This window comes from Macrotis lagotis, chromosome 3 (assembly GCF_037893015.1).
Source record: "Macrotis lagotis isolate mMagLag1 chromosome 3, bilby.v1.9.chrom.fasta, whole genome shotgun sequence".
Lineage (NCBI taxonomy): Eukaryota > Metazoa > Chordata > Mammalia > Peramelemorphia > Peramelidae > Macrotis > Macrotis lagotis.
Window position 1 is genome coordinate 278,585,032 of NC_133660.1, and position 25,997 is coordinate 278,611,028.

At 44.5% G+C, this 25,997-nt stretch overlaps 1 protein-coding gene across 4 annotated transcripts in view; it reads right to left on the bottom strand.

The window, feature by feature from the left end:
- Positions 1-20,871: 20,871 nt before the first annotated feature.
- Positions 20,872-25,997, bottom strand: part of CTTN (cortactin) — a 48,529-nt gene continuing 43,403 nt past the window's right edge. For all 4 annotated transcript variants that reach the window (XM_074230854.1, XM_074230857.1, XM_074230856.1 and 1 more), the window contains 2 exons: positions 25,602-25,673; positions 20,872-22,585 (listed from right to left, as the gene is read on the bottom strand). In XM_074230854.1, coding sequence (XP_074086955.1) covers positions 22,449-22,585; positions 25,602-25,673 — 209 coding nt within the window. In that variant the 3' untranslated portion in view covers positions 20,872-22,448. The remainder of the gene's footprint in view (positions 22,586-25,601; positions 25,674-25,997) is intronic.

Here is a 25,997-nt window from a genome sequence, read left to right on the forward strand (position 1 = left end):
GGATGGCTTTGACCACATTAAATTAAGTTTTAGCACTAATAAAACCAATACAGTCAAGATTGGGAAGAAAAAGAAAGCTGAGAAATAATTTTCACAGCTAGTGGTTCTGTTTTGTTTTGTGGGGTTTTTTTTTAGGTTTTTGCAAGGCAAATGGGGTTAAGTGGCTTGCCCAAGGCCACACAGCTAGGTAATTATTAAGTGTCTGAGACCAGATTTGAATCCAGGTACTCCTGACTCCAGGGCCAGTGCTCTACTCACTGTACCACCTAGCCACCACCCCACAGCTAGTGGTTCTGATAAAGGTCTCATTTCTAAAACTGAATCAAATGTATAAGGTTACAAATCATTCCCCAATTGATAAATGGCCAAAGCATATGAACAGGCAGTTTTCAGGTGAAGAAATTAAAGCTATATATGATCATGTGAAAAAAATGCTCCAAATCATTATTGATTAGAGAAATACAAAGTAAAAGAACTATGAGGTTCCACCTCACACCTATAAGACTGGCTAAGGTGACATAAAGGGGAAATGATCAATGTTGGAGAGGTTGTGGGAAGATTGGCACATTAATGCATTGTTGGTGGAATTGTGAACTAATACAATCATTCTGGAGAGCAATACGAGAACTATGTCCAAAGAGCAACAAAACTGATCATACTCTTTGACAGAGCATTACCAATACTTGTACTATTTTCAAAAGAAATTATAAAAATTGGTGAAAGTCACACATGTTCAAAAATATTTATAGCACAGAAGAACATTGTACACCCTAACAGCAACCGAGGGGTAATGATCAACCTTGATGGCTGATCCCTCGCTCATTCCATCAGTGCAAAAATCAGGGACAATTTTGGGCTGTCTGCGAGGGAGAATACCATCTGTATTCAGAGAAAGAACTGTGGAGTTTGAACAAAGGCCAAAGACTATTACCTTTAATTTAAAAAAAAAAATCTTATTATGTAATTTTGCTCTCTCTTATACTTTATTTTTCTTCCTTAACGATCTGATTTCTCTCACATCACATTCAACTTAGATCAATGTACAACATGGAAACAATGTAAAGACTAACAGATTGCCTTCTGTGTGTGGGGGGAAGCAAGATTGGGGGAAAATCATAAAATGCAAAATAAATAAATAAATAAAATTTTTAAATTACCCATAAAATAAAAGCATAGTGGGAAAGCCAAATAAAAACATGGTGGGAAAACCAAAAAAAAAAATTTATAGTAGCTCTTTTTGTAGTGGCAAAGAACTGAAAAATGAGAGAATGCCCATCCATTGGGCAATGACTGAACAAATATATGAATATTAGGGAATACTAGGGAAGACTATTGCTGTATAAGAAACCATGAATAGTCAGACTTTAGAGAAACATGGAAATTACATGAACTGATGCTGAGTGAAGGGAGAAGAACCAAAAGAACATTGCACACGTGAGCAACAACATTGTCAGCTGTTCAACCTTAATGGCATCAGCTCCTCTCAGCAGCTGAGAGAGGTAGGACAGCCCTGGGAGACCAGCTATGGCCAATGCTATCCCCATGCAGAGGGGAAAAGCACAGAATCTGAATGCATACTATGTTCACCTTTTTTTAAGCTTCTCTTATGTTTTTCCTCCCTATCCCATGGCTTTCTTCTTTTCCATTAGTCCTAATTCCTCAAACATGAAATGACTAATTTGTAAAAATGTTAAATCCAAATGGACTTGTACTACTTTTATCAGACTGTTTGCCGCTGTGGGGAAGGGGGTAGGAAGGGACAGGAGGAAAAAATGTCACCTAAATATGCAAGTGGATGATTGTTGAAAAACATTCATAATGTGTAAGTAGAAAATAAAATAAATTATCAATTCAAAAAAGAATTATCATCCAATGCAAAGAAAAAAAAACAGCAAAGCCAAGTTGTTTGATCTTTTCCTTCCAATAATTTGGAATATAAAAGTTCTATGTTCTTATCCATAAGCAAAACAGGTTTGCAATTTAGCCCATAATCAAGAAAAGTACATGAAAATAAATTACAACTTCTTTCTGTGGATGGGGAAGAAAAAAGAAAGGAAGGAAGGAAGAAAGGAAGAAAAGAAAGAAAAGAAAGAAAAGACTCTTTCTGAAGGGAGACTGAGAAAAAGGGTCATGAGCTCCAGGTGTCCTGGCTCAGCCATCAGATGATGGGCCCCAGTTTCCTATCCTTCCAAAGATGTCTGTGCAGCTGAAGAACCAAGACATTTTATTTTTTACTTTTGTGTCCCCAGAACTTTCCCACAATAGGCCCTTAATAAATGTTTGCTGATTGGTGGACTAATTGATTGATCAATGGTGCAGAAAGAGCAGAGATCAAATGAGACTCTGCTTAGAAAAAGAAAATACAAACTTCATGAATGATGCCAGGCAGTTGGGCACCACCCTCTGCACCCATCAGGGCCCAGAGCCCCTCAAGGGCCATCAGTGATGCTGGAGAGAAAACTGAGGACCTCAGCTTGAACCCTCCTTGTAGGACTTCTGCAGGTCTCTTCCTTCCGCTAGGCCTCAGAAGGAGCTGATGCTCTGGGATCTCTGAGGAAACCTTCTAGCTGTGACTCCCACTTCCTTTAACACCCCATTATGCAAGGATGAACAGCCCCACTTCCTAGATGAGGAACCTAAGTCTCCAAGAGGGTGGACTTTGCACAGAGTCGGTACCTGAGCCCTGATGTTCCCCATCAAAGGCTCCCTGTTTCTCTGCCTAGCTCTGATCTCTCCTCAAAACCTCTCACTAGTCTTCCCTCCAGGAAGGTGAGAGGGAAAGAATCATTAACCCCCATTAATCCAAGTCCCCTGTCTCCATAAAGGTCCCCAGTAAACCATGGGGAAGGGAAGGAGCCATCCCTGAAAAAACAACCAAGCATCATTAACTAACTCTTCCCAGTGACTTGGAATGGGGGGAGGAGGACACATAGGAGACTTCAGACCCTTGGTCCCCCCATACAAAGGAGACTTCTGAGGGGACATGAGACAGTCTCTGTGGCACATTAGGATAGAGAGGATACCGGTCTTAAGAGGCAGCAGGACCTGAATTCAAGTCCTGCTTCAGGCACTCACCATTAGCTGTTATGACTCTGGACAAAGCATCTGCCCTGTCTCTGCTTCTGTTTCCTCATCTGTAGAATGGGAGGAGTTGAACATGCTGGCCTAAGTGTGCCCATAGCCATGGATGAGAAGGTGTTTCCAGGGGGAAGGGGGGAAGGCAGGCAGCCCCAGCCTCGCTCCCCAACATTACTGGATATTGCTCAGCTCCACCTACTCTTACCATCAGTCAAATTGGTCTCACCTGCTACACTCCTGGGTCTCCCCTGGCTGTTCCCAAGGCCTCAATGAGCCTCTGTTTCCTCCTTTCTAAAATGGGGAGAGTAAATCCACACTGCCTGCCTTCATGGGGGTGCCAACTCTCAGGTAGTAGAACAGCATGAGCTATGAAGTCATCTCTAGGAAAGTTCTGAACACTGGACAGATGGGAGCGATTCATCAGGATGGGGACCACCTGGGCCAGGCCAGCCAACACTAATGAGTCAAGAAATAGCTGCTGATTAAGGGAAGCCACGTTGTGGCTTGGCAGCTGCAAGGTTTATGGGGAGAGGCTGAAGCCTTGGCCCCGGGGAGCCCATAAGATCCATTCATCAAGCCTGGCCTCTCTGTGGCATCGATGAGGGATGATGACAGCCCTGCCAGTCTGTGGGTATTTCACCGCAGTCCACCTTCTGGAGGCGGGCAGCCTGGCAGGGCTGGGGCCCCTCCTGCCATGCTCAGCCGCCCCCTTGGCTGTGATGGTGTTTCATGGGCAGCTGAGCCTCTTTGGCAATAAGCTCTGAACTGAACTGGCCAGCCCAAATAGTGAGCTCAGTGTCCTCTCTCTCCTGACACTGATTTCCCAGAAGGGCTAGCTTTGAACCCCACCCCCAGGGCCAGAAGGCAAGCTCCTTTGTTTGACATTCAAGACCTGGAAGGCTCTGACCTCAATCTGCCTTTCTGGCATCTTCTGAGAACCAGAAAATAATACCTTTCCTTTCTACATTGGAAGGAACCTTGGTATCATTGAACCCAATCCAGACCTGACCAGAAGTTCTACCTCTTACAGAATGTCCAGACTCTTCTCAGAGACTACGGTGGGGGAAGCTCCCCATCTTCCCAAGCAGTCCATCCCTTCTACTTTGGGGAGCCCTGATTGTGAATGCTGCCCTCCTACCTAGATCCATCTCTGCCCTCTCCCTGTACCACTCTTGGTCCTCTCCTTGGGGGTCAAGCAAGACAAAAAGCAATCCCTCTTCCACACAACTCCAAGATTCTTGGGGATTTTAAGATCTCTGATTCTGGGCTTCCCTTCACTGTAGCACCCTTGCAGCCCAGTCAGGCCAGGCTTTCCCAAGACTTCATCCAAAGAGATCCACTCAACAGGTCAGATTTCTCCTGCCATTTCAAGGTCACTAGTGGATCAGTTGGGCTGTACCCCTGGTGATCCTCATTCTTGCCACCAGGTCATTAACCCTAAATATGCCTCTTTGCAGTCTTTCCCTTTTGCTCCTGACTCTACCTTCTGAGGGCCAAACAACACACCTGATTGCTCTTCCATGAAACAGGCTTCAAAAAGGGTAAAAACCTCACATGTCCAAAAATATAGATAGCAGCTCTGTTTGTAGTGGCCAAGAATTGGAAAGCGAAGGAATGTCCATCCATTAGGGGATGGTTGAATAATCTGTGGCCTATGTATGTGATGGAACACTATTGTTCTATTAGAAACCAAGAGGGAGGGGAATTCAGGGAAGCCTGGAGGGATTTGTATGAACTGATGATGAGCGAGATGAACAGAACCAGAACATTGTACACCCCAACAGCAACATGGGGGTGATGATCAACCTGGGTGGACTCATTCACTCCATCAGTGCAATAATCAGGGACAATTTTAGAGGTTCTCTGATGGAGAACACCATCTGTATTCAGAGATGGAACTGTGGAGTTTAAACTGAAGACCAAAGCTTATTATTTTCAATCTTTAAAAAAAAGTCATCTTATGTTTTACATAATTTTGCTATCTCTAATATCGTCTTTCTTCCTTAAGGATATGTTTTTGTCTCTCAATGTATTCAATTTTGATCTATGCATATCATGGAAACAAATAGAAAGACTCTAAGATTGCCTTCTGTTGGGGGAGAGGGGGAGGGGAGAGGAAGGGAGGGGGAAATTGTAAAATGCAAAACCTGGCAAAAAAAACAATTGGTAGAAACCACTATTGTATATAATTGGAAAACAAATAAAATATTTATATTAATAAAAAATACCAGGGGAAAAAAGAAATTGTCCTTAAGATCTTGAAAGTCAGGATATATGTTTTCCCCAATCTTCATTTATCTAGGTCCCCTGGGATCTACCTAATCCTTCTACACCACAGCATGGACTTCCACCAGTTCCAGCTGGGCTGGTCCCCAAGTCACTGTAAGGGAAAGAAAGTAGCCTTGGCTGCCCCATCCACCATGCCCAAAACACATCCATCTCTCCTCCTCTTGGGTTTGGTTGAAAGTTCTCTGGTTACTAAAGGAAGATTAGATGAAGAATGGACTTGGGAAAGGTTCAACTCCAGCATGAGGTGGAAAATCCATTGGACAGAGCTGTGCAGCTTTGAAGTTGTACCTAAACCCCATGGCGGGCAGATGCTTTCTTCCCTGGCCCCTGGAACCTGCCATCTGGGCAAGCTAAAAATACCGCCTCCACTCTGAGAAGGGACGCTGTGAGATCTAACTTCAAAAGCCCTGATCAGGATGCCAGAGCCTGAAGAAAAACCAGTCATCCAGCACATTCATCAGGAACCAGCACCAGAGAGCACAGCTGGTCCCAGCAGTGGCCACTCAATACTGACCAAGGGCTTATCTGTGAAAGAAACTGATGGGAGGGTCCGAGGGGTGCAGCCCACAAGGGCATGGGTATGGGGACTGGGACTTCAGCCCTGCTGCCTCCCAGTGTGACCTTGGGCAGCCTGCTCATCTGCTTGGGTCTGCCTCAGTTTCCCCATCTGTAAAATGAGGAACTTGGACTGGGTGATGTCTAAGATCTCTTAGAGTTCTGAAACTTTTGGATTCTGTTCAGATCTTTAGAGCTAGAAAAGAAGAGGGAATGTGTATGGGGAGTGGATGTTTACACAGCACACATAGATAGCCGAGTGTTCATACATGTATTTATCCATTCAGATACACAATTGTTTATATATGCACATGAATCTATGTATATCTATATCTATTATATAAATACATGTATAGCTAATGAATAGCACTTTAAAGTTTGCCACATACACATATCACATTTTCCCCTCTCATTTGGCCCTCACATCACCCCTTTGAGGGGAGTTATTGCTATCAACTCTCAGGTCAAGCTGCCCAAATGGAATATTGTTCTCATTCCATAGATAAGGAAGCTGGAACTCAGAGAGGAACTCACTCAAGGTCACAAAGCTAGTCAGCATCTGAAGCAGGATTTGAACTTGGGACTTCTTCCCTCCTCCCTAAATTGGAGCCTGATCCATGTTGCATCCTGCCTGTCATGAAAGGCTCAGCATCCATGTGCCCATTTTCTTCTCTCTTCAACCATCATGACCTTCACCCTCTGAGCTCTGTTCTCCCTGAGGATGATCCTCCAGGATCATCAGACCAGATCCTGCTTTATACTTTTGCCTCATCCTCTTCCTAGAGTATAAACTCACCGAGGGCAGGGGCTTCTTCGAGCTTAAACTTTTAACCTCCCACAGCGGGGCTGTTCACACCATAGAGGTCTAATAAATGTTTGTCCCTCTGAGTTTCCAACAAATGTCACTCTCCCCTCTTAGATCCAAACCCATAGCCCTGGAGAGAAAAGAGGCCAAAAGGTGGGTCCTCACTTTGTCCCAAATTGCCAGCATGTGAATTTGAGTTAATCCAGGATAAAATTTGTAAATTATACTCCTTTGATCTTTGGGACAGTCTATATGTGATTTCCAGGTTCCCCTTTATACCCTTATTTCCTACTAAGACTTACTAAGTGACTGGGGTGTCGGGGCTTACCCAGGAGGACTAGCACCTTTCATGGGAGGGCTGCTCACCCACCTTTGATGTCTTCATGACATCTGACTCTCACCTGAGAAGCTATGTTAGGTGCAGTGGTCACAGCTCCAGCAGACAGAGAGCTTCAGCAGACAACCTAAATCAGAATTGGGAGAAGGGAACTGATGGACTCCAACCCCAGTGGTGAATTGGGGACAGTCCACGTCAAGCATGTGAAGACTTCTCCCCTGGGGAATGGGAGGAGGAGAACAATTTGTTCCAATGGCCAAGAGGAAGGCTGAAGCAGGCGTTGTGGACAGCTCCGAGCTTGGACAGCCATCGAAGGTGCCAAGGTCATCCAGTGCATCCTGGGTCATTACCAGTCTTCCAGCCTTTTGTCCTACCACTGGACTTTGAGTACTCTGGAAGAGAGGGTGAAGCTGGCAACTTAGTGCAGCTCTGCCTTCCTTAAGTTCAGTCAATGAATAAGTCAAGTCATCACCCTGTGACATCATTGAGTCCCTTTGAAAGTGAAAGTGGCACAGTGGATAGAGCACCGGCCCTGGAGTCAGGAGGACCTGAATTCAAATCCAGTCTCAGACACTTAATAATTACCTAGCTGTGTGGCCTTGGGCAAGTCACTTAACCCCATTGCCTTAAATAATTTAAAAAAATAAAAATTAAAAAACGAAAGTGAAGGACAAATAACATGCTTAACTAGAAAGGGAGAGGTGTTCAGGGGGAGCAGAACAAGCTACAATTTTAACACCGTGCTGAACCTGGAGTTGGGGGTACCTGGTTTAGATGTCACCTCTGCCACGTATTGAGCTTATTAACTTATTGGGCAAAGTTACAGCCTGCCAAGGGCTCCAGTTTCCTCATCTGTAAAAAAGAGGGGAATATGATCTCCATAGCTTTGCATAACAGATAGAATGGGAATTAGGAAGATGAGTTCAAATCTCAGATGCTTACAAGTGGTCCTCTCTCTCTGAATTGGTTTTCTTTTCCTTTTCCTTTTCTTTTTTAAATTTTAATGAATTAATTTATTTTTCCAACTACAAATAATGAAAGTTTATGACAACCATTTTTTTACATTCTTCTCCCTCTCTCCCTCCTTCCCTCCCCATTCCCCACAGAAAGTAAAGTAAAATAGGCTCTGCGTCTCTGACCATGCTAAACATAGATCCATCTTAATCATGTCATGAAAGAAGAATCATGGGTCTGTTTTCTTGTCTGGAAAATGAGGTTAGCCGTAGCTGCTCCCTCTCAGGGTTGTGGTGAAGGTCCAGTAAGGTAACGTACACACTGACAACAACGAATAATCATAATTTCTATTTATGTGGTGCTTTAAGACTCATGAAGAATTTTTGTATCATAATAACACTGATTTAAATGCTATGATTATCCTCATTTTACAGATGAGGAAACTGAGGCTGAGAGATCAGTTGACTTGCTTGGGATCCCACAGAGCTAGCAAATATCTAAGGCTGGAGCTGAACTCAGGTCTTTCTAACTCTAAGACCCAGTCTCTGTGGGATTCTCCCTCTGTTTCACCAATTGTTATTTGTACCAGAACTTTCTAAGCCCCAACTTTCTTAAAATGAATATCATATGCTTAATCTTCAACATGCCTTAGAATTCTCTAGCTATTGGCACAGAGAAATGAGCAGCTATCCTCTGGACACGTGGTGGGCACTAAATAATGTTTATTGATTTGCTGATTGTATTGTCAGCTTGTTCAAGGCTGAAAAGCAAAAGTCATCTCAATTAGACTGTCCTCCCCACTGGCCAGTTCCCTCCCTCCCAGGCCACAGCCAACTGTGCCCATTGAGTGGAGAATGTCAGGAAGAACCACTCAACTGAGAGGGCAGAAGGTGCCCATGTTGGCAGCCCATCTTGCAAGGGGCCTTTGTACCCACCCTGCCAAGCTGGGGCTGGCAAACTTGGGGGAGTAGATGCCAAATTTCTTCATTTGCTCAGGAATTCGAAGCTGTTGGAAGTTTTTCTGTTCCTCCCTCTGAAACACCCATGGGAGGGGGTCACACCCTCTTTTAAGAATCGTCATCCAGGACACAGAGTCCAAAGATGCCTCTCAAGATCTTTAATCATTCAACCAGTATTTATGAATGACTTCCACTGTACCAGTGCGCTTAGCTCTGAGATCCAAAGAAAGGCAAACACTCCAAAAGAGTCCTTACCATCAAGAGCACATTTGGAACTAGGTGAGACATGATACATAAAGAATAGATGGGGGCAGCTGGGTGGCACAGTGGAAACAGCAGGAGGACCTGAGTTCAAATCCATCCTCAGACACTTAATAATTGCCTAGTTGTATGACCTTGGGCAAGTCACTTAACCCCTCATTGCCTTGCAAAAGAATAAGTAGATGGAAGGTCATCCTGGAGCGGGGAGGAAACTGCAGAAACCCATGTCTCAGTTTGAGCGGAAAGGAAGCCATGAGCCAGAGAAGAGGCAGGACATTCCAGGTGGCATCCTCTCCCAAACAGAAGGCATGTCAAAGGCAAAATCAGTAGGATTTGGCAATAGGTTTAAGAGGTTGGGTGAGTGTGAGTAAGGAGTCAAAGCTAATGCTGAGCCCAGATGACCAGAAGGATGATCCTTAGCAGTAAGAGGAAAGTTGGGAAAATGGCAGGATTTGGAGGGAAAGATTTTGAGTTCTGTTTTGAACATGTTGGGGTTGAAATGCCTACCTATAGGCCATCCAATTTTAGAGGTCCAAAAGGCAGCTGGTGATTCAAGATGGTCAGGAGAGAGATTAGCAATGAATCAAAAAACGCGGGTATCATCTGCCTAAAAGCTGGTGAGATCACCAGGGGAGCAAATATGGACATAAAAGACCACACCCAGGACCATGTCTTGAAGGACATCCCTAGAACCAGGATGAGGATCTGACAAGGAATGGGGAGTAACTGGACAGGTTAGGAGAAGCCCAAGGGAGAGGAGGATTATGAAAATTTAGAGAGGAGGAAGTACCCAGGTAGAGGAGAGGATCAAGAGCATCCAGGGTGGCAGAGAGGTCCAGAAGGACCAGGACCAAGAAAAGCCTATTAGATCTGGCTATTAAGAGATGGTCCATTATGATAAAGAATGCCATCTATCTCAGAGACAGAGCTGATGATACCTGAACACAGACTGAAAATACAATTTGTTCCCCTTTTCTCTCATTTTATTTTTCATGAGACTTTTCTATTTTTTGTGGGGGGGAGGGGGGATTATGTTTACTCTTACAACAAGACTGTTTTAGTAATGTGTAAATAAATACAATTTAAAAGATCATCCAGGGCAGCTAGGTGGTGCAGTAGATAGAGCACCAGGCCTGAAGTCAGGAGGACCTGAGATCAAATCTGACCTCAGACATGTGTATGGGATAGAGGGAGAGGGAGAGAGAGAGAGAGAGAGAGAGAGAGAGAGAGAGAGAGAGAGAGAGAGAGAGAGAGAGAGAGAGAGAGATCACCGTAACTTGAGTAAGATGAACTGCTGTCAAACAATGAGTTTGGAAGAGAGAATTGTGGAGTAAATGAGAAGTACGGAAACCAATTGTAAATGACAATCTCGAGGAGTTTGGCAAAGAAAGCAAGGAGAGATAAGGGGCATTAGCTTGTAGGGATAGTTGGATCACAGAATTTTTAAAGAATTGGGGAAGACAGGTGTGTTTGAAATCAGTAGGGAAGGAGCTAGGAGATAGGAGAAACTGAAAATTGGTGAAAGTTTGGAGATTCTCTAATCTGCTAGAGAAAACCAAGGAATTGGGATCAAGGTTCTATATTGAAAGGCTGGCCTTGGCAAACAGAAAGGCCACCTCTTCTTTTGAGACTGGAATCAAGGAGCCAGAAGATTAGAATATCCAAATAATGGGAGATGAGAAAAGGGGGAGATTTGGTTGCTTCTGAGGTCCTTTTCAGAGTAGTCTGGAGCCCAGGCTTTCTGGTTCTAAGCCCAGAATTCTCCCTATTCAACCATAAAAGAAGGCATAAGGGCAGCTAGGTGGCACAGTGGATAGAGCACCAGCCCTGGAGTCAGGAGTACCTGAGTTAAAAATCTGGCCTCAGTCACTTCACAATGACCTAGCTATGTCGCCTTGGGCAAGTCACTGAACCCCATTGCCTTGCAAAGCAAACAAAAAATCAACCAAAGAAGGCATGGAGATCACCAGGTGAAGTGGAGAAAAGGAGGTATTTGTGGTGTAAAGAAAGCCTAGAAGTGGTTTAATGAAGGGTGGGATGAGGGATAATTTAGTGAGGTAAGTGAGGTGAGATGAGACTGGAGAGGTCAAGTCCATGCCGGCTGGAGATATACTGCATAGGCACCACTGCCAGGATGCTGACCCCCAAAATTATGGAGTTGGATTCCTTTCCAACCTGAGGACTGAGGGCTCTGCCCTGGGAAAGAACTGGTCTAAGTCTTACTTTGGACACGTATTAGCTGTGTGACTTCAGGCAAATCTCTGTCCCTCTCTGGTTCCTTTTTTATCTGTAAAATGAGAAACTGGGATTTGATGGGCTCTGAGATCCTTTTTTGGCTCCAGATCAATGAAACTGGAAGCCTCAAGCATGGACCTGATGATGGATTGACTGTTTATTATCCCAGCTAAGTCCAAGGGGGTTCACGATCAGGCTGGCTGATATGAGGGTGGAGGGAAGGCTGGGGGGTCGGGGAGGGCTCATGACCAGGCTGATGTAGGACTGCTGTACGTACCTGGGAGAATTGTTGGGAGAGAAACACTCTGAAAACCTCCAAGGCCACAGAAATGTGAATTGCTGCTCCTATTCTTATCTACCCAAGCCAGAAAGGTTGCGATCTGCATTGGTGGGCGGACACCCACATGGGTGAAATCACAGCTCTTTGACATCTTGAAGTTTTCATTCAACAAACATTGTGTGTATTCCAATACTGAGTAATCCCACAAGTCTTGTGGCTGAAAGCTGAAGACACTGGAGCATAATTTAGGTCTATGCAGGCACAAGACAAGGAAGGGAGACTTGGAGGAGAAAGGTGAGGGGGGGGACTGGATTCACCCCCTTCCTCCCTCTGGTACAGGAGTTCCCAGGTCATTCCCAAAAACCAATAGCAGCATTTTGTATACCTTAGTACAGAGCTAAGGATCTATTTTTACAATGGATTTTCACCCTCCCTGTGTCTCACTGTAGAGAGAAATAGGAGGAGAGAGTTTGGTCTTTCTGTTCTGTATGGACCTTGTCTGAGACTCCAAGTGAATCAATTGCCTCCCCATTAGAAAGGAAGCTCTTTGAGGGCAGGGACTATTTCGGGTCTCCAATGCTTATCACAATTTAGAAATGTGTGTTGGCTAATAGCTTGATTGGCTGCATAGGGACTGTCTATCCCAGGCAAACCTGTTCCCTGGACCCTCTGGATAGAGTTTGGCCACCCATAAAAATACTTAAACACACCCAGTTTTCCTAAAATATGACCCTCCAAGTCCAGGAGACCATAATGAAGACCCCATAGACAGAGAAGATGCTTCCTTGGAGAAAGAGAGAAGGACAAAGGGAAGGAGTTTGAGGAGGGCAAAGTTGCTGCAAAGATAGACCCCAATCCTCTAGGGCAGGGTTTCCTAGCTTCTGGGGTCATGGACCCCTCTGGAAGACTGCACACAGCTTCCCACAATGTGATCTTTGAATAGGATTATTCCAGATATACAACTTATACAAATACATTTCTCACAACATTTTTTGCAAACTCTAAGTTCACCAATTTCTGCAAATCTAGTCTGGATGTGAATCAATCATTGCAAACTCCCATTGCATCCCCCTCCCCCAAGTGAAAGAGCAGCCCACCCGTGGCACCAAACAATGGCCTGTACAACTCCATCACTAATGCCAAGTCCTGTATTGGGCAGCACCCTGAGTGTCCTGAAGCCAAGATCAAATGAAAGCCTAGGAGAAGAGGAGCCACCCCACTCCCTTGGGTGGCCAAGCTTGTATCTCAAAGAGAGGCTGGCCCAGAGTGATGCTAAGGGATCCTCTCTGATAGACCCCTTGTGCCCGCAATGTCAAACCTGAATAGAAACCCGAGTCTAAAGTGCTGAGTTGCAGGTAGCACAGTGACTTAGAAAACCCATGTTTTGACTGTGCCCATATAACCGTGATTGGATTGTTTGCTGTCCTGGGGTGGGGCGAGGGAGAAAAGCTTATAAAAATAAATATTGAAAACTTAGCTCTACATGTAATTGGGAAAAAATAAAATACTATTAAGATTAAAAACCCATATGTTAGGATGGCACTAGTCAAGTTCTACTGCATTCTTATGATAAATAAATATTTCCTAATGACCCTGTAATATGGCTCCAGCCTCTCACGGGAGCATTTCCTATTTGATGCTACAGAGTCCTCCATCTCACACCAACCTTGAGCCAAAAGCCTCTCTCTCATATCCCTCACCACCACCACAGGATCCTAGAGCCCAGAGGAACTAATGGAATCCCTCTCCCCAACCCATGTGAAGATGGCAGTCGGTCTCTCCTCATCTTCTCTCCAAAATCAACCTACCCAGTGCCTTCAAATGTTGCTCTTAGGGCAAAGTTTTTCATCTTGCTTGATCACCCATCTCTGGATGTGCCCCAGTTTATCACCAAGCAACACACATTAGGCACCTACCGAATACCAGACCCTGGGCTAGGCACCAGAGATATGATGACAGAACTGCATCAGCCCTTACCTTCAGGAAGCTTCCATGTGTCTATGTAAGTCTATGCAAAATGCAGGTAATATCAAGGTCCTTTCTCAAAGGTGGTGGCAAGAAAGAAACCCAGTCCTCCATAACTGTAGGGGAAACAGAGTCCGGCTTCATGCAATAACAATGATGGAAGCTCCAAAGTGGAACAGCTGCCTCAGTGGGCTCTTCCTCATTGGAGTCTTTCATCAAAATTGGATGACCAGGTGGATTTGAGAAGGGGAGGATGGATCCACTTGCAGTTTACAAATGACAGAATCTCACGGCAGCAAGGAGCAGAGCCTTCTGCCCAGGGCAGAGCCCAGTGGGGTAAAAATAACCAAGGCTTTCATTCTGGGCCTTCTATTTTTATTTTGCAGTCTAATATATGCATTTTCATATAAACTGTAAATGGTCTGAGGTCAAAGAATGGAGAAAGAGGAGAGGCAAGGGGTGGGGGGTGGAGGAGGGAATACCACAGATATCCTGGGCCAAAAGAGGAGATTTGGGCATGATGAAAGGGACGATACTCTAACAGCTGCCCCAGAAGGTGGTGAGTGCCCCATTCTGCATGACTACTAGTTAGGCAAGGTACAGAAAAGAATTGGAATTGATGCTTCTGGGGCTCCTTCCTGCACTGAAATCCTGTCATTCTTAAACTGAAAATGAAGTCTGCTCAGTAACCTCAGAAAGCGTCCAGTCCAAAGGATCCCTGACTAAGGATTTACCCTCTCCCCCTCAACTCATGTGGGCATCCAGCCTAGGCTTAAAAATTCCATTGAGGAAGAATCCAATGAAGCAACTGTTCTCCACTATCATTGATATTACCTGAAACTGGATTCTCCCTCCTTTCCAATTCCCACCCCATTGCTTCTAGTTTTGTGCCTCAGTTTCCCCATCTGCAAAATGAGGCCATTAGGGACGATTTCTAAGAACTTTTTTCTAGCTCTCAAGTATATAATCCTAAGGAAAAATGGAATATCTCAAAACTATATAAGACTAGTTCCTTATAAAGGGTCAGTGGATTTATAAAGAGCACTCACTAGATGTGGATGTTTGTCCCCAATAGAAACAAGAGTTCCTAAAGGGATGAGGAGCTCATTTGGACTTCAGCTCCACAGCTCTTAGGAAAGGGAGTGCTATGGAAAGATTTGCAGGAGCCGATGCTGAGTGAAGGGAGCAGAACCAAGAGAACACTGTTCACATTAAGAACATGGTGGCGGGGGGCAGCGAGGTGGCCCAGTGGATAGAGCACCGGCCCTGGAGTCAGGAGTACCTGAGTTCAAACCCGACCTCAGACACTTCATAATTACCTAGCTGTGTGGTCTTGGGCAAGCCACTTAACCCATTGCCTTGCAAAACAAACAAAATAAAGCAAAAAAAAAGAACATTATGAGGGCATTCAACCGAGATCAATATATACCATGGAAACAATGTAAAGACTAACAGAATGTCTTTTGGGGGGGGACCAAAAATGGAGAGAAAATTGTAAAACTCAAAATAAATAAAATCTTTCTTAAAAAACCAAGATTAATGGAAAGGGGAGCAGTTTATGTCTAAGGAAGAGTCGGAGAACATCACCAAAAACCAATTAGATGATTTCAATTACATTAAATTAAAAAACTTTGGCACAGATAAAACCAATGATCAAAAGAAATGTAGTAAATTGGGAAACAATCTTGACAACTAATGATTCTGACAAAGGACTCATTTCTAAAATATAAAGAGAACTGAGTCATATTTTTAAAACAAAAAGCCATTCCCCAATTGACAAATGGTCAAAGGATATGCAAAGGCAATTTACAGATGAGGAGATCAAAGCAATTCATAGCCATATGAAAAAATGCTCTAAATCATTATTAGAGAAATACGAATTAAAGCTTCTCTGAGGTACCACCTCACACCTCTCAGACTGGCCAGTATGACCAGGAAGGATAATGATCATTGTTGGAAGGGATGTGGGAAATCTGGGACACTATTACACTGTTGGTGGAGCTGTGAACTCATCCAACCCTTCTGGAGAGCTATTTGGAACTATGCCCAAAGGGCAACAAAAATGTGCATACCCTTTGACCCAGCAATACCACTACTGGGTCTATACCCTGAAGAGATGATGAAAAAGGGTAAAAACATTACTTGTACAAAAATATTTATAGCAGCCCTGTTTGTGGTGGCAAAGAATTGGAAATCCAGTAAATGTCCTTCAATTGGGGAATGGCCTAGCAAACTGTGGTCTATGTATGTCACGGAACACTATTGTTCTCTTAGAAACCAGGAGGGACAGGATTTCAGGGAAGCCTGGAGGGATTTGCATGAACTGATGCTGAGTGAGATGAGCAGAACCAGAAAAACACTGTACACCCTAACAGCAACATGGGAGTGATGTTCAACCTTGAAGGACTCGCTCATTCCATCAGTGCAACAATCGGGAACAATTTTAGGCTGTCTGCAAAGGAGAGTGCCATCTGTATCCAGATAAGGAGCTGTGGAGTTTGAACAAAGTGCAAGGACTATTCCCTTTAATTTAGAAATAAAACCAGATATCTTATTGTCTGATCTTGTCACCTCTTAGACTTCTCTTCTCTTCTTTAAGGATCTGATTTCTCTCTCATCACACCCAGTTTGGATCAAGGTACAATGTGGAAACAAAGTAAAGACTGACAGAGTGCTTTCCGTGGGGGGTGGGGTGGGGAGAGGGAAGCAAGATAGGGGGAAATTGTAAAACTCAAATAATATCTTTAATAAAAATTAATTTAAAACAAGATAAAAAAAGAACATTGTGAGGGGACAGCTAGGTGGTGCAGTGAATAGAGCACTGGCCCTGGAGTCAGGAGGACCTGGGTTCAAATCCATCCTCAGACACTTAATAATTGCCTAGCTGTGTGGCCTTGGGCGAGTCACTTAACCCCACTGCCTTGCAAAATAAAAAGAACATTGTGAGATGATCAAGTAGGAGGGACGCTGCTCCTCTCAGCAGGTCAGACCTCAAGGATGCTCCTGAGAGATCTATGATGGACAATGTCTTCCACAGTCCGAGAAAAAACTATGAAGTCAGAATAGAGTAAAGCAGATTATGTTCACTTTTTAAAACTTCTTTTATGCTTTTTCTTACTTCCTCATAGTTCCCCCCCCGTTCTAATTCTTCTTTCACAACATGACTAATATGGAAATATATTAAACATGATTAAACACATATAACGTTGCAATGGGGAGGGGAGAGGGAAGGGAGGCTGGTAGAAAAAAGGGAGCTCGTAAACTTGCAAATGGATGAATGTCGAACCCTACCTTTGCGTGTAATTGGGAAAAGAGCACAAAATTTAAAAAAAGAATGAAAAATGAGAGCTAAATGAAAACTGGTGGTTATTAAGTTACAAGCTGGTGTTTTATTGAAGTAAAGACACAGGTTGACAGAGCATCATTAGCACCTGGAGAAGGGGGCTCTGACATCCAGGATTAATTGATTAGGCAGACAGCACAGAGAGGAAGACATCAGTTCGAATCCTGCTTTGAACATTCACTAGCTGGGTGACCCTGAGCAAATCATCTCCCTTTTCTCTGCCTCAGTTTCCTCATCTGTAAAATGAGGATCATACTGGCTCCTGCCTTCCAGGAGAACCCAAAGAATTCTTACATTTAAAGGGCTTTGGCAGACCTTAATATGTTCGTGAGCTTCCCAAGCTAGTTCCTGGCTGGAGGAAGCCCCAGAGCAGATGGATCTTCAGAGGCTGGATTGAAAGGAGATAGAGCTTGGCTGGGTGCAAGCTTGGCTTGGCCAGTATGCTTTGACTGCTCCAGGGGTCCTGGTCCCCCTGGCTCTGGAGGCCTCCTTGGTGCAGTCTTTGGGAGAAGGACATAGTCTAGGGAAAGGTCATTCTGGGCCAGCAGGAGGACCTGTCACTGTATTCGCTGTTCAGAGACAGGCACGACTAACAAAGAACCTTGGTCAAATGGGATGGAAGTGAGTCCTGGTGAGTAGAGGCAGAGCCCATGCCTGACTGGCCTGCGGAGGCCAAGGTCGCCAAGCTATCCACCCTGGAGATAGGGTTGGGCCAGCTTGTCTTTTAGGCCTCCCACTTGTTCCCTTTGACCCTCTAGACATCTAGGGGCCTCGCCACTGCAAGTGGGAGCCAGGACACAGTCTATCCTTGTAGACTGCCCAGTAAAACTTACCTGTTCTGCTTTCCCATCTTCTCAGAGCCTGGTCATATCTAGTTTAATCATTGTAAGCCATTCCCAGGAAACACCTGTGGCACAGGAGAGTGGAAACCAGATGTGAGTTCAAATTCTGATGTGGACACTGACTAGATGACCCTAGACAAGTCACCTTACCCTATGTTCTAAGATGCTTTTCTCATCTCTAAAATGAGTTAGTGCTCATATGAGCTGCGTCTCAGGACTGTCTGGAATGCCACGAGGAGGCAGTGTGGCCCAGTAGAGAGAAGGCTCTGGTGAGGCACCAACCCTGGCTTCCAATCTGAACCCTCTGCTATGGAGGCTTGGACCAAATACTTCCTTTCTTGTCCTTTTATGATGTGAAGTTGGACCCACTGACCTCAGGTCCCCCGCAGCTCTCACTCCAGCATCGCAGGAAAGATAATTATTTTAATACGCAATGGCCAGATTTCAAGGACCCTCCCCAGCTGCATCCTGGGTCTATAGCATGCCCTGGGTCCAGAGGCCTGAGAGCTAAGTGACTGGGGAGGTCATGAGTCTAGGGTCCAGGCCCACACCAGAATCTATTGTTCCTTCTCTGCTGGTGGGATGGCTAGTGAAGAAGGGCTGGGCCTTCCTTTAGGCAGAATAGAAGAATGCCTGCAGGTAGGAGACTTAGCTAACTATGGATATGGGCACTCCTCTTTAAGCTTTGCTAACTTAAACCTGGACTAAGAATCTTGTGTAATTATTATCTAATCCTCTAATCATATCTGATTCTCCATGACCTCATTTAGGGTTTTCTTGGCAGAGACTGGAATACTTTACCAATTTCCTTCTCCAGTTCATGAGGAAACTAAGGCAAACAGGATGCAGTGACTTGCCCAGGGTCACACAGCTAGGATATGACCTGACTTTAGACCCTATCTTTCTGACTTTAGTGCTCTGTCAACTGTAGTGTAGCTGCCGAGAGAGAGAGAGAGAGAGAGAGAGAGAGAGAGAGAGAGAGAGAGAGAGATCACCTTCATCTGGATGTGGATGATCAGAGAGGCACTGACATTTTCAAAGACTCTTAGAAAGTGGTTAATGGCCCCCTGCCTCTACTGAAGCCTCACTTGGGTTCCCAGGAAAGGGGTTCCTCCATCCTTTGAATTTCCTTCTTGCTATGGTCATCTCCCCACCTCTCCAAGCATGATGTTGGTTATACAAGCTGACAACCACCCCCAAATGCTGGGAGATGGGCAGGGAGAAGAGAGAAACACAGAGATTCTCAGGTCAGATTCTAGTCTGTTCCTTTCATCGTCTTTGGAGCAGACAGATCAGCCACCCCTCAGAACTGGTTCTGTGTAGTTAGTTATTATCTAATGCTTTAATCCTATCTGATTCTCTGACCTCATTTAGGGTTTTCTTGGCAGAGACTGGAATACTTTACCAATTTCCTTCTCCAGCTCATTTTTCAAATGAGGAAACTAAGGCAAACGTGGTGAAATGACTTGCCCAGGGTCTCAGAGTTAGGATATGACCAAAGACAGATTTTAACTTGGGTCTTCTGAGACTACCTGAGCTACCCTCCTGCCCACCAAAGGAAGCTCATGGCTCCAGAAGACTCTGCCCCCATAACAAGGTGCAGCCCAACCTGAACTGGAAAGTCTTCAGGCCTAAGTCCAGTATGAAGTAGCCCGAGTCTGATCATCCATGGCTCAGATCTAACATGGCAAAGACTCAAGGCCAGGCAGGGTACACGTGGAGGCCTGGCCCATAGTAGCCTTAATAAGTGGTTATTAATTGCATGCTTCTAGAAGGCTTCTGGGCAACCACTGGTGCCCAAGAAAAGCATTGGAGCCACTGTATACTCTCAGACAGGATTGCACCTTTACATGGGTAGCTTCTTATCACTACCACTACTTTTTGTAAAAAATTATTTAAGGCAATGGGGTTAGGTGGCTTGCCCAAGGTCACACAGCTAGGCAATTATTAAGCGTCTGGGGCTGGATTTGAACTCAGGTACTCCTGACTCCAGGGCTGGTGCTCTATCCACTGTGCCATTTAGCTGCCCCCCTACCACTACTTTTTCAGGCTCCAATTATCCCCACCCCCATTTACTTTGAAATCATCAGAAAAGAAGGCTAATATATACCAATGCAAAATGATGGCTATCATTGAAGGTAGCAACCATGCTTCCTTTGCCAATTTGAGGAACACCTGCATCAGATTTCTAAACTCATCCAGTGGAAGAGAGATCCACTCACACTTACAGTGCCCTTAAGCTCTGCAAAGCACCTGAGAGTCAATCAATAAGCCTAGTGGGTGCAGGTTCTCTAAGGACTCCTGAGAGTAAGAAAGGCAATTCAGCCCCTGGCCCCAAGGAGCTCCCGGTCTAATGGAGAGACACCAGACAAACAGATATGTTGCTGCCAGCTCCAGGCGCTACAGAAGTTGGGGGCCATCTCAGAGAGAAGGTACTCACATTAAGGGAGAGCAGGAAAGGCTTCTGGGAGAAGACTGGATCTTAGCTGGGACCAGAAGGAAGTCAGGACACAGAGATGAGGATGGCGGAGGCCCCCTGTCACTGGCTTGAATCGTGGGGGTGGGGAAGTCTAAGTAGAAAGAAGGCTAGAAAGATCTGAAGGATGCTCTGAAGGACTTTACAAGTCATTCTGTTGGCCTCAGTTTCGTTATTTTTAAAGTGAGATGTGCCTAGACAGTCTCTGGGATCTTTCTCAACTCTAAGCCTAGGATCCTTTGATCTTTAGTTAGTGACTTGCCCAGGGCATCTGAGGCAAGATCCAAAGCTGAGTCCTTCCAACTCCTGTTCAGTGGCCCAGTCACTGCTCCATACTACCCAGACTCCAAAGTCATGGTACCTGAGGAATGCAGAGTGGAATCCTGGTACATTCCTCCCCTCTAGTCAACATAGCCCAGCACCCAGTGTGACAGCAGAGTCATCCCCATCCCTGGAGGGTCCAGATTATTCAAAGGAACCATATTCAAAATATCCATTGCCAAAGGGTTCCAAAAATTTATTTTGAATATTTAATTAACAGCAACAACAACAAGAAAAAAGTCCTACCTATCAAGTGTTCTAGACATAGGGGATAAAATAAATTGAGTACAAAACCCAACCCAATCCTAGGGAAGCTTGAACAATACAGAAAAAAAATGGGAGGGGGAAATGAACACATACGCGCCCATATGTGTTGGAAGGAGGATTGTCCCCAAAACCAAGGTGTCTCTGCAAGGATTTGGTGATGATTTCAGACACCTTACTGCTCACCCAATTTCACTGGTCCACAGTGCTGAGATTCCAAGGTGGGTTCTCTTCCTTGGCCACACTGGGCCGGCACAGCTGACCACGAGATTGGATCCACATGCAAGTTGGCAGCCACCACTGTCTTTGGTAGGGACACAGACTCCTCTTTGTAGTTCAGTTTCAATCAAGTCAGTCCATGGCATGGTATGTTGGCACAAGGAGCATCCCTCCCTTAATGGTAAAAGGTGATGGGCATTTTCTGCTGATCATACCTGGGAAACAATTGCCTTTTTGGGGTAGAAAAGTGACTGAGGTGACTGAGCATTGCATTGCATCACACACACACACACACACACACACACACACACACACACACACACCCCTGGACAGGTTGCGGTGGTTGCTGCTCAGCAGTCTTGTCCAGCAACTGTTGGTCCATGGAGGTTTTCACAAGATCTCAGTCTTGTTGCAGCATGTCATCATCATCATCATCATCATCATCATCATCATCATCATCATCATCATCATCATCATCGTATGGCAATATTTCAGCAGCCATAAAAAATGGGACTTGTCCAGATCTGGAGGCAGATGAGCAGCTGGGGGTGGGGGGGTAGAGAGACAGTCAGCTAGAGGAACCACCTAATCCTAAAGGAACCAAGAGCAGCTTGTCAGGTTCCTGAGTTGGGATTTCTGGGCAAAGGGAAGAGAGAATGAAAAGTCAAAACTCCAAAGCAAACCCCCTACTCAAGTTTCCATACTTGGATGCCCATAGGCTTCTTCTGATGGAAGGAGGAGACTCTCTGAAGATAAGTCTATAAAAGTAGAGAAGGAAATCTCCCTTGTGACAGGAGGCTTGGAAAGCTTTGGAACCCCTCTAGCATTAATCTTCCCCAGCTCCTTCTTCCTCCTGCAGTGTCATCTCGGGTACTCCCAACATGCAGATAAAGGATTCCCTGGTCACCTCTCTCTTGAGTGGGGCAGGGGATGCTGCCTGTGCTCAGATCCAAAGGCCTCCTGAAAAACCTACTGCATGAGGATCAGGGTCCTTGGTGTGGCTTCGTGTAACAACTATTCCATTTGGCAAAAACAGAAAAGGCTTTAAATGTTTAAACACCATCACCCAAGTCCTCCAAGGAAACATGATTACAATATATTAGCAAATTCTGAGGATTAAACATTCTTAAGAGCATCAGCAAAAGTATTAAATATAAAAGCGGTATGTATCTTTCCCTCGCCATCTTCCCAGAAGCATGACTTTGTAGTGTAGAAATCTGGTTTGTAGACTATGACATTAAGGCATCGATGAGAAACCGTCTTCACTACTGTCTCAGCTCGACATAGTTGGCCGGGAAGAGCCCATATCGGCCTTTACACACACCTCTCCACCAGCCATCGTCAATCATTTCAATGTTGGTGATGATGTCATCAGGATCGAAGGAAATTTCATCATCGCCAGCTAAAAAAGGAGAAATAAGCAAAGAGAAAGGAATGAGAGCCACGGACTTCTATGTGACCCTTCCCAACACAGTCGCCTTTGGGAGAGGAATTTAATCTCCTCCAGGGCAAGGACCACTTCAATTCAGTCTTTGGATTCCCTAGGGCCGACACATTGTAGGTGCTTGAGAACTCTTGTTGACTGGGGAGAGGGGACAACCAGTTAGAAACCAGTGACCTAACTAAGAAAGGCCAATCCTACCCTGCTGCCAGCACAGCAATAACCCAAAGATCCATAAGAACAGATTTCCATCAAGGTTTGGAAATGGATTGACCTGGTAACCTTGTAAGGAACCTAGCATTTCCAAGGCCAGTTTTCTCAATCTCTGAAGTGGGTGTACTAATACTGACTCACAGGGTTGATGTAAAGAAAGGGCTTTGAAATGCTCCAGAAACGGGAGTCATTCTGACTCTTCTCAGGCTTGGCAATAAACATGCAAGCCATCCACCAAGGGCCCAGACTCCATTGGCATGACCGTGCCAGGGAGGATGACATTAAGGGACTTTGACCATGTTTTAAGGCAGGGCTGAGCCTACTCCTCAACTTACCACTCAACCAAACCAATTAAGGCAGCTATCAGAAAGACGGATCTCCTGAAGCTCAAATTAAAATTAAATTTGGAAATGACCCATAGGGTCAGAATTAGCAGGCCTTCAAGACCACCCAGACATGAGAGTAGAGCTAAGTTGGAGTGCAGCAGAAAAAGGGCATCATGGTTTCCCTAAAACTCCTGCAAATGGATCTAAAATCCTAACCAAGAAACCCAAGAGAAAAAAAATCACAATGAGTTATTTTTTCAGCTCTGGTCAGTATAGGGAAAGAGAGGTCTGTGCACACTGGAGATGAGGCATGGCCAGTAGCACATAATGGGAAGCATTCCAATGTCCAGGGATTGAAAGAGGATGCACTGGGGCAAGAGGTCCCAGACCCAAGGCCATCAAGAGATGAGAACCTAATCAAGGTGCAGGAATAGTGGCTCACACTCCAAGAACAGAGTAGGGTCTCAGTTTTAGCTTCTATCCCCTTTTGAACCTGCAGAGGAATGATGAGGTCAAGAATTCCAGACCAAAGAGGAGTCTATAGTTCTGCCACTCTGAACAAGCTGAGTTTCCTGGCTGAATTATAATGGCCAAGTCCAGTAGCACCTATTTTGGCTCAGACCTACCCCAGCTCAAGAAATTGTAGAGCCAAGACAAAGGGGGTAGTGATCACACTTAGGGAGCACTGCAGTTGCATGGACCCCCAGGATGAACTGTCATTGAGATCCTAGAATAACCTAACTCAATATCCTAAGAAAGCAGCACCAGGACTAGCCCAGACCTACCCTCCAGAACTATACAGAGCTGGGTTGGTCATCCCAGAATGCAAAGTGAACGATCCCACCACACAAAGCTCTAACAGTGACAAGGAATTTCAAGACACAATCCCCCCAAAAATGAGAACGACTCTAAAATGTCTACAAGCAAAGCCTCAAAGAAAAGCATGGTTTAGTCACAAATTCAGCCAGAATTTCTATAAGAGATAAAGGAAGAGTTTTTTTCAAAAAGAGCTATGATATTTTTTTAAATTATCAAATAAGAGCACTAGAGGAAAAAAACTAGAAAATAAATGATAGTTATGAAATAAAGGATAGAAAGGGAATAATAACTTGGCAAAAGAAGTATCGAATGTTGCTCAAACAATAAACTCAGTGAAAATTAGAGTGGACAAAATAAAAGCTAAGGATTCCATGAGACAAATATTAAAAATTCAAAAGAGCTAAAAAATGTAAGAACATATAAGACAGCTCATAGCAAAAAAAAAAAACTGACCTGGAAAACAGATCAAGGAGAAAAATTTTAGGAACCATTTAACTATCTGAAAGTCATGACCCAAAACAGGGCCCAGACATGAAAAAAAATTGCCTCTTAGAAGCAAAGGTCAAAGTAGAAATCTGTGTTGTTCTGTTGTTCAGTCACAGCTGTCTCTTCATGACCCTGTGGACCATAAGTTCAGGCAATTTTCTTGGCCAAAATACTGGAATGGCCTTCCTTCTCCAGTGGATTAAGGCAAGTAGAAGCAAAGTGACTTGCCAAGGGTCACTCAAGCTAGTGAGTGTCTGAGGTGAGATTTAAACTCAGATCTTCCTGTGCTTCCAGTGCTCTAAAAGTAGAAATAGAAATCCCCAAATTGGGGGCAGTTAGGTGGTGTAGTAGATAGAGCACTGGAGTCAGGAGGACCTGAGTTCAAATCTGACCTCAGATAATAATTACCTAATTACTTAATAATTGCTTGTGACCTTGGGCAAGTTGCTTAGTCACACTGCCTTGCAACAACAACAGCAACAACAAATGCCCCCTCCCAAAAAAGACTTGGGAACTCTGATTGACACGGTAAGGTGAGGGACTCAGAAGTTGTGTGAGCGTGTGTGTGTGTGTGTGTGTGTGTGTGTGTGTGTGTGTGTGAGTGTGTGTGTGTGTGTGTGTGTGTGTGTGTGTGTGTGTGAGTGTGTGTGTGTGTGAGTGTGCATGTGTGAGTGTGTGTGTGTGTGTGTGTGTGTGTGCATGCGCGCACGCACGCCCTTGTTTAGGCTGACATAAATAATTGAGCCCAAAACAAATAATTCAATTGTGAATGTCAGTGTGTTTAGATACTGATTTGAATACGTGTTTCTGTAGAATGCATATGCAGGTATAATGTGTAGATGCAAAATAAATCTATTTTTCTCTTAGATCTGCTCAATGCAGAGGCTTATTTTGCTTGACTATGTACATTTAGAACAGACAGATTTTGTTTTTCTTTCATTTTCAATTGAGAAATTAGAGGAAGGAGAAAGGGTAGATTTTTGCCAACTGGAAAAAGTAAAATTTAATTAAAAAAAAAAGATTGCCCATTCATGAAACAGAAGGACCAAGGAGAAAATGATTGTAATCAGCCCAAAGCCTACAGGAGCCTCCCAGGCCCAGCCCAACCTCCAAGCATTGTGTGATTTGCTTACCAGCCTGATAATCATAGAGGGCTATGGCTGTGATCCCAAGGTCATTTTCATATTCATCGTAAGCATTTTCCTCTAAAGGTCAACCAAAAAAGAGTTGGCTCATTAAGAGTTCATAAATTCACAAAGGTAATTGCAATTCATTTGATTTTTAGAAATAAATTTAAGCTCTATCTTAAAGGAAAGGAGGCAAATATAAAGCCCAATCCAGCCTCCCATCTGGCCCTGTTACCACACTTTCAGTGGCATTTTAATATCTCCAGGTTCAGACATACCCTCAGCTGCACAGTACAGGAAATCCTTTATAATTTGGCCCCATACCAACCTTATTATATTTTGCTGCCATTCCTTCATTCCATGGCCTAGCCCAATTGGTCGCTTTTCTGTTCCAATCTCCCA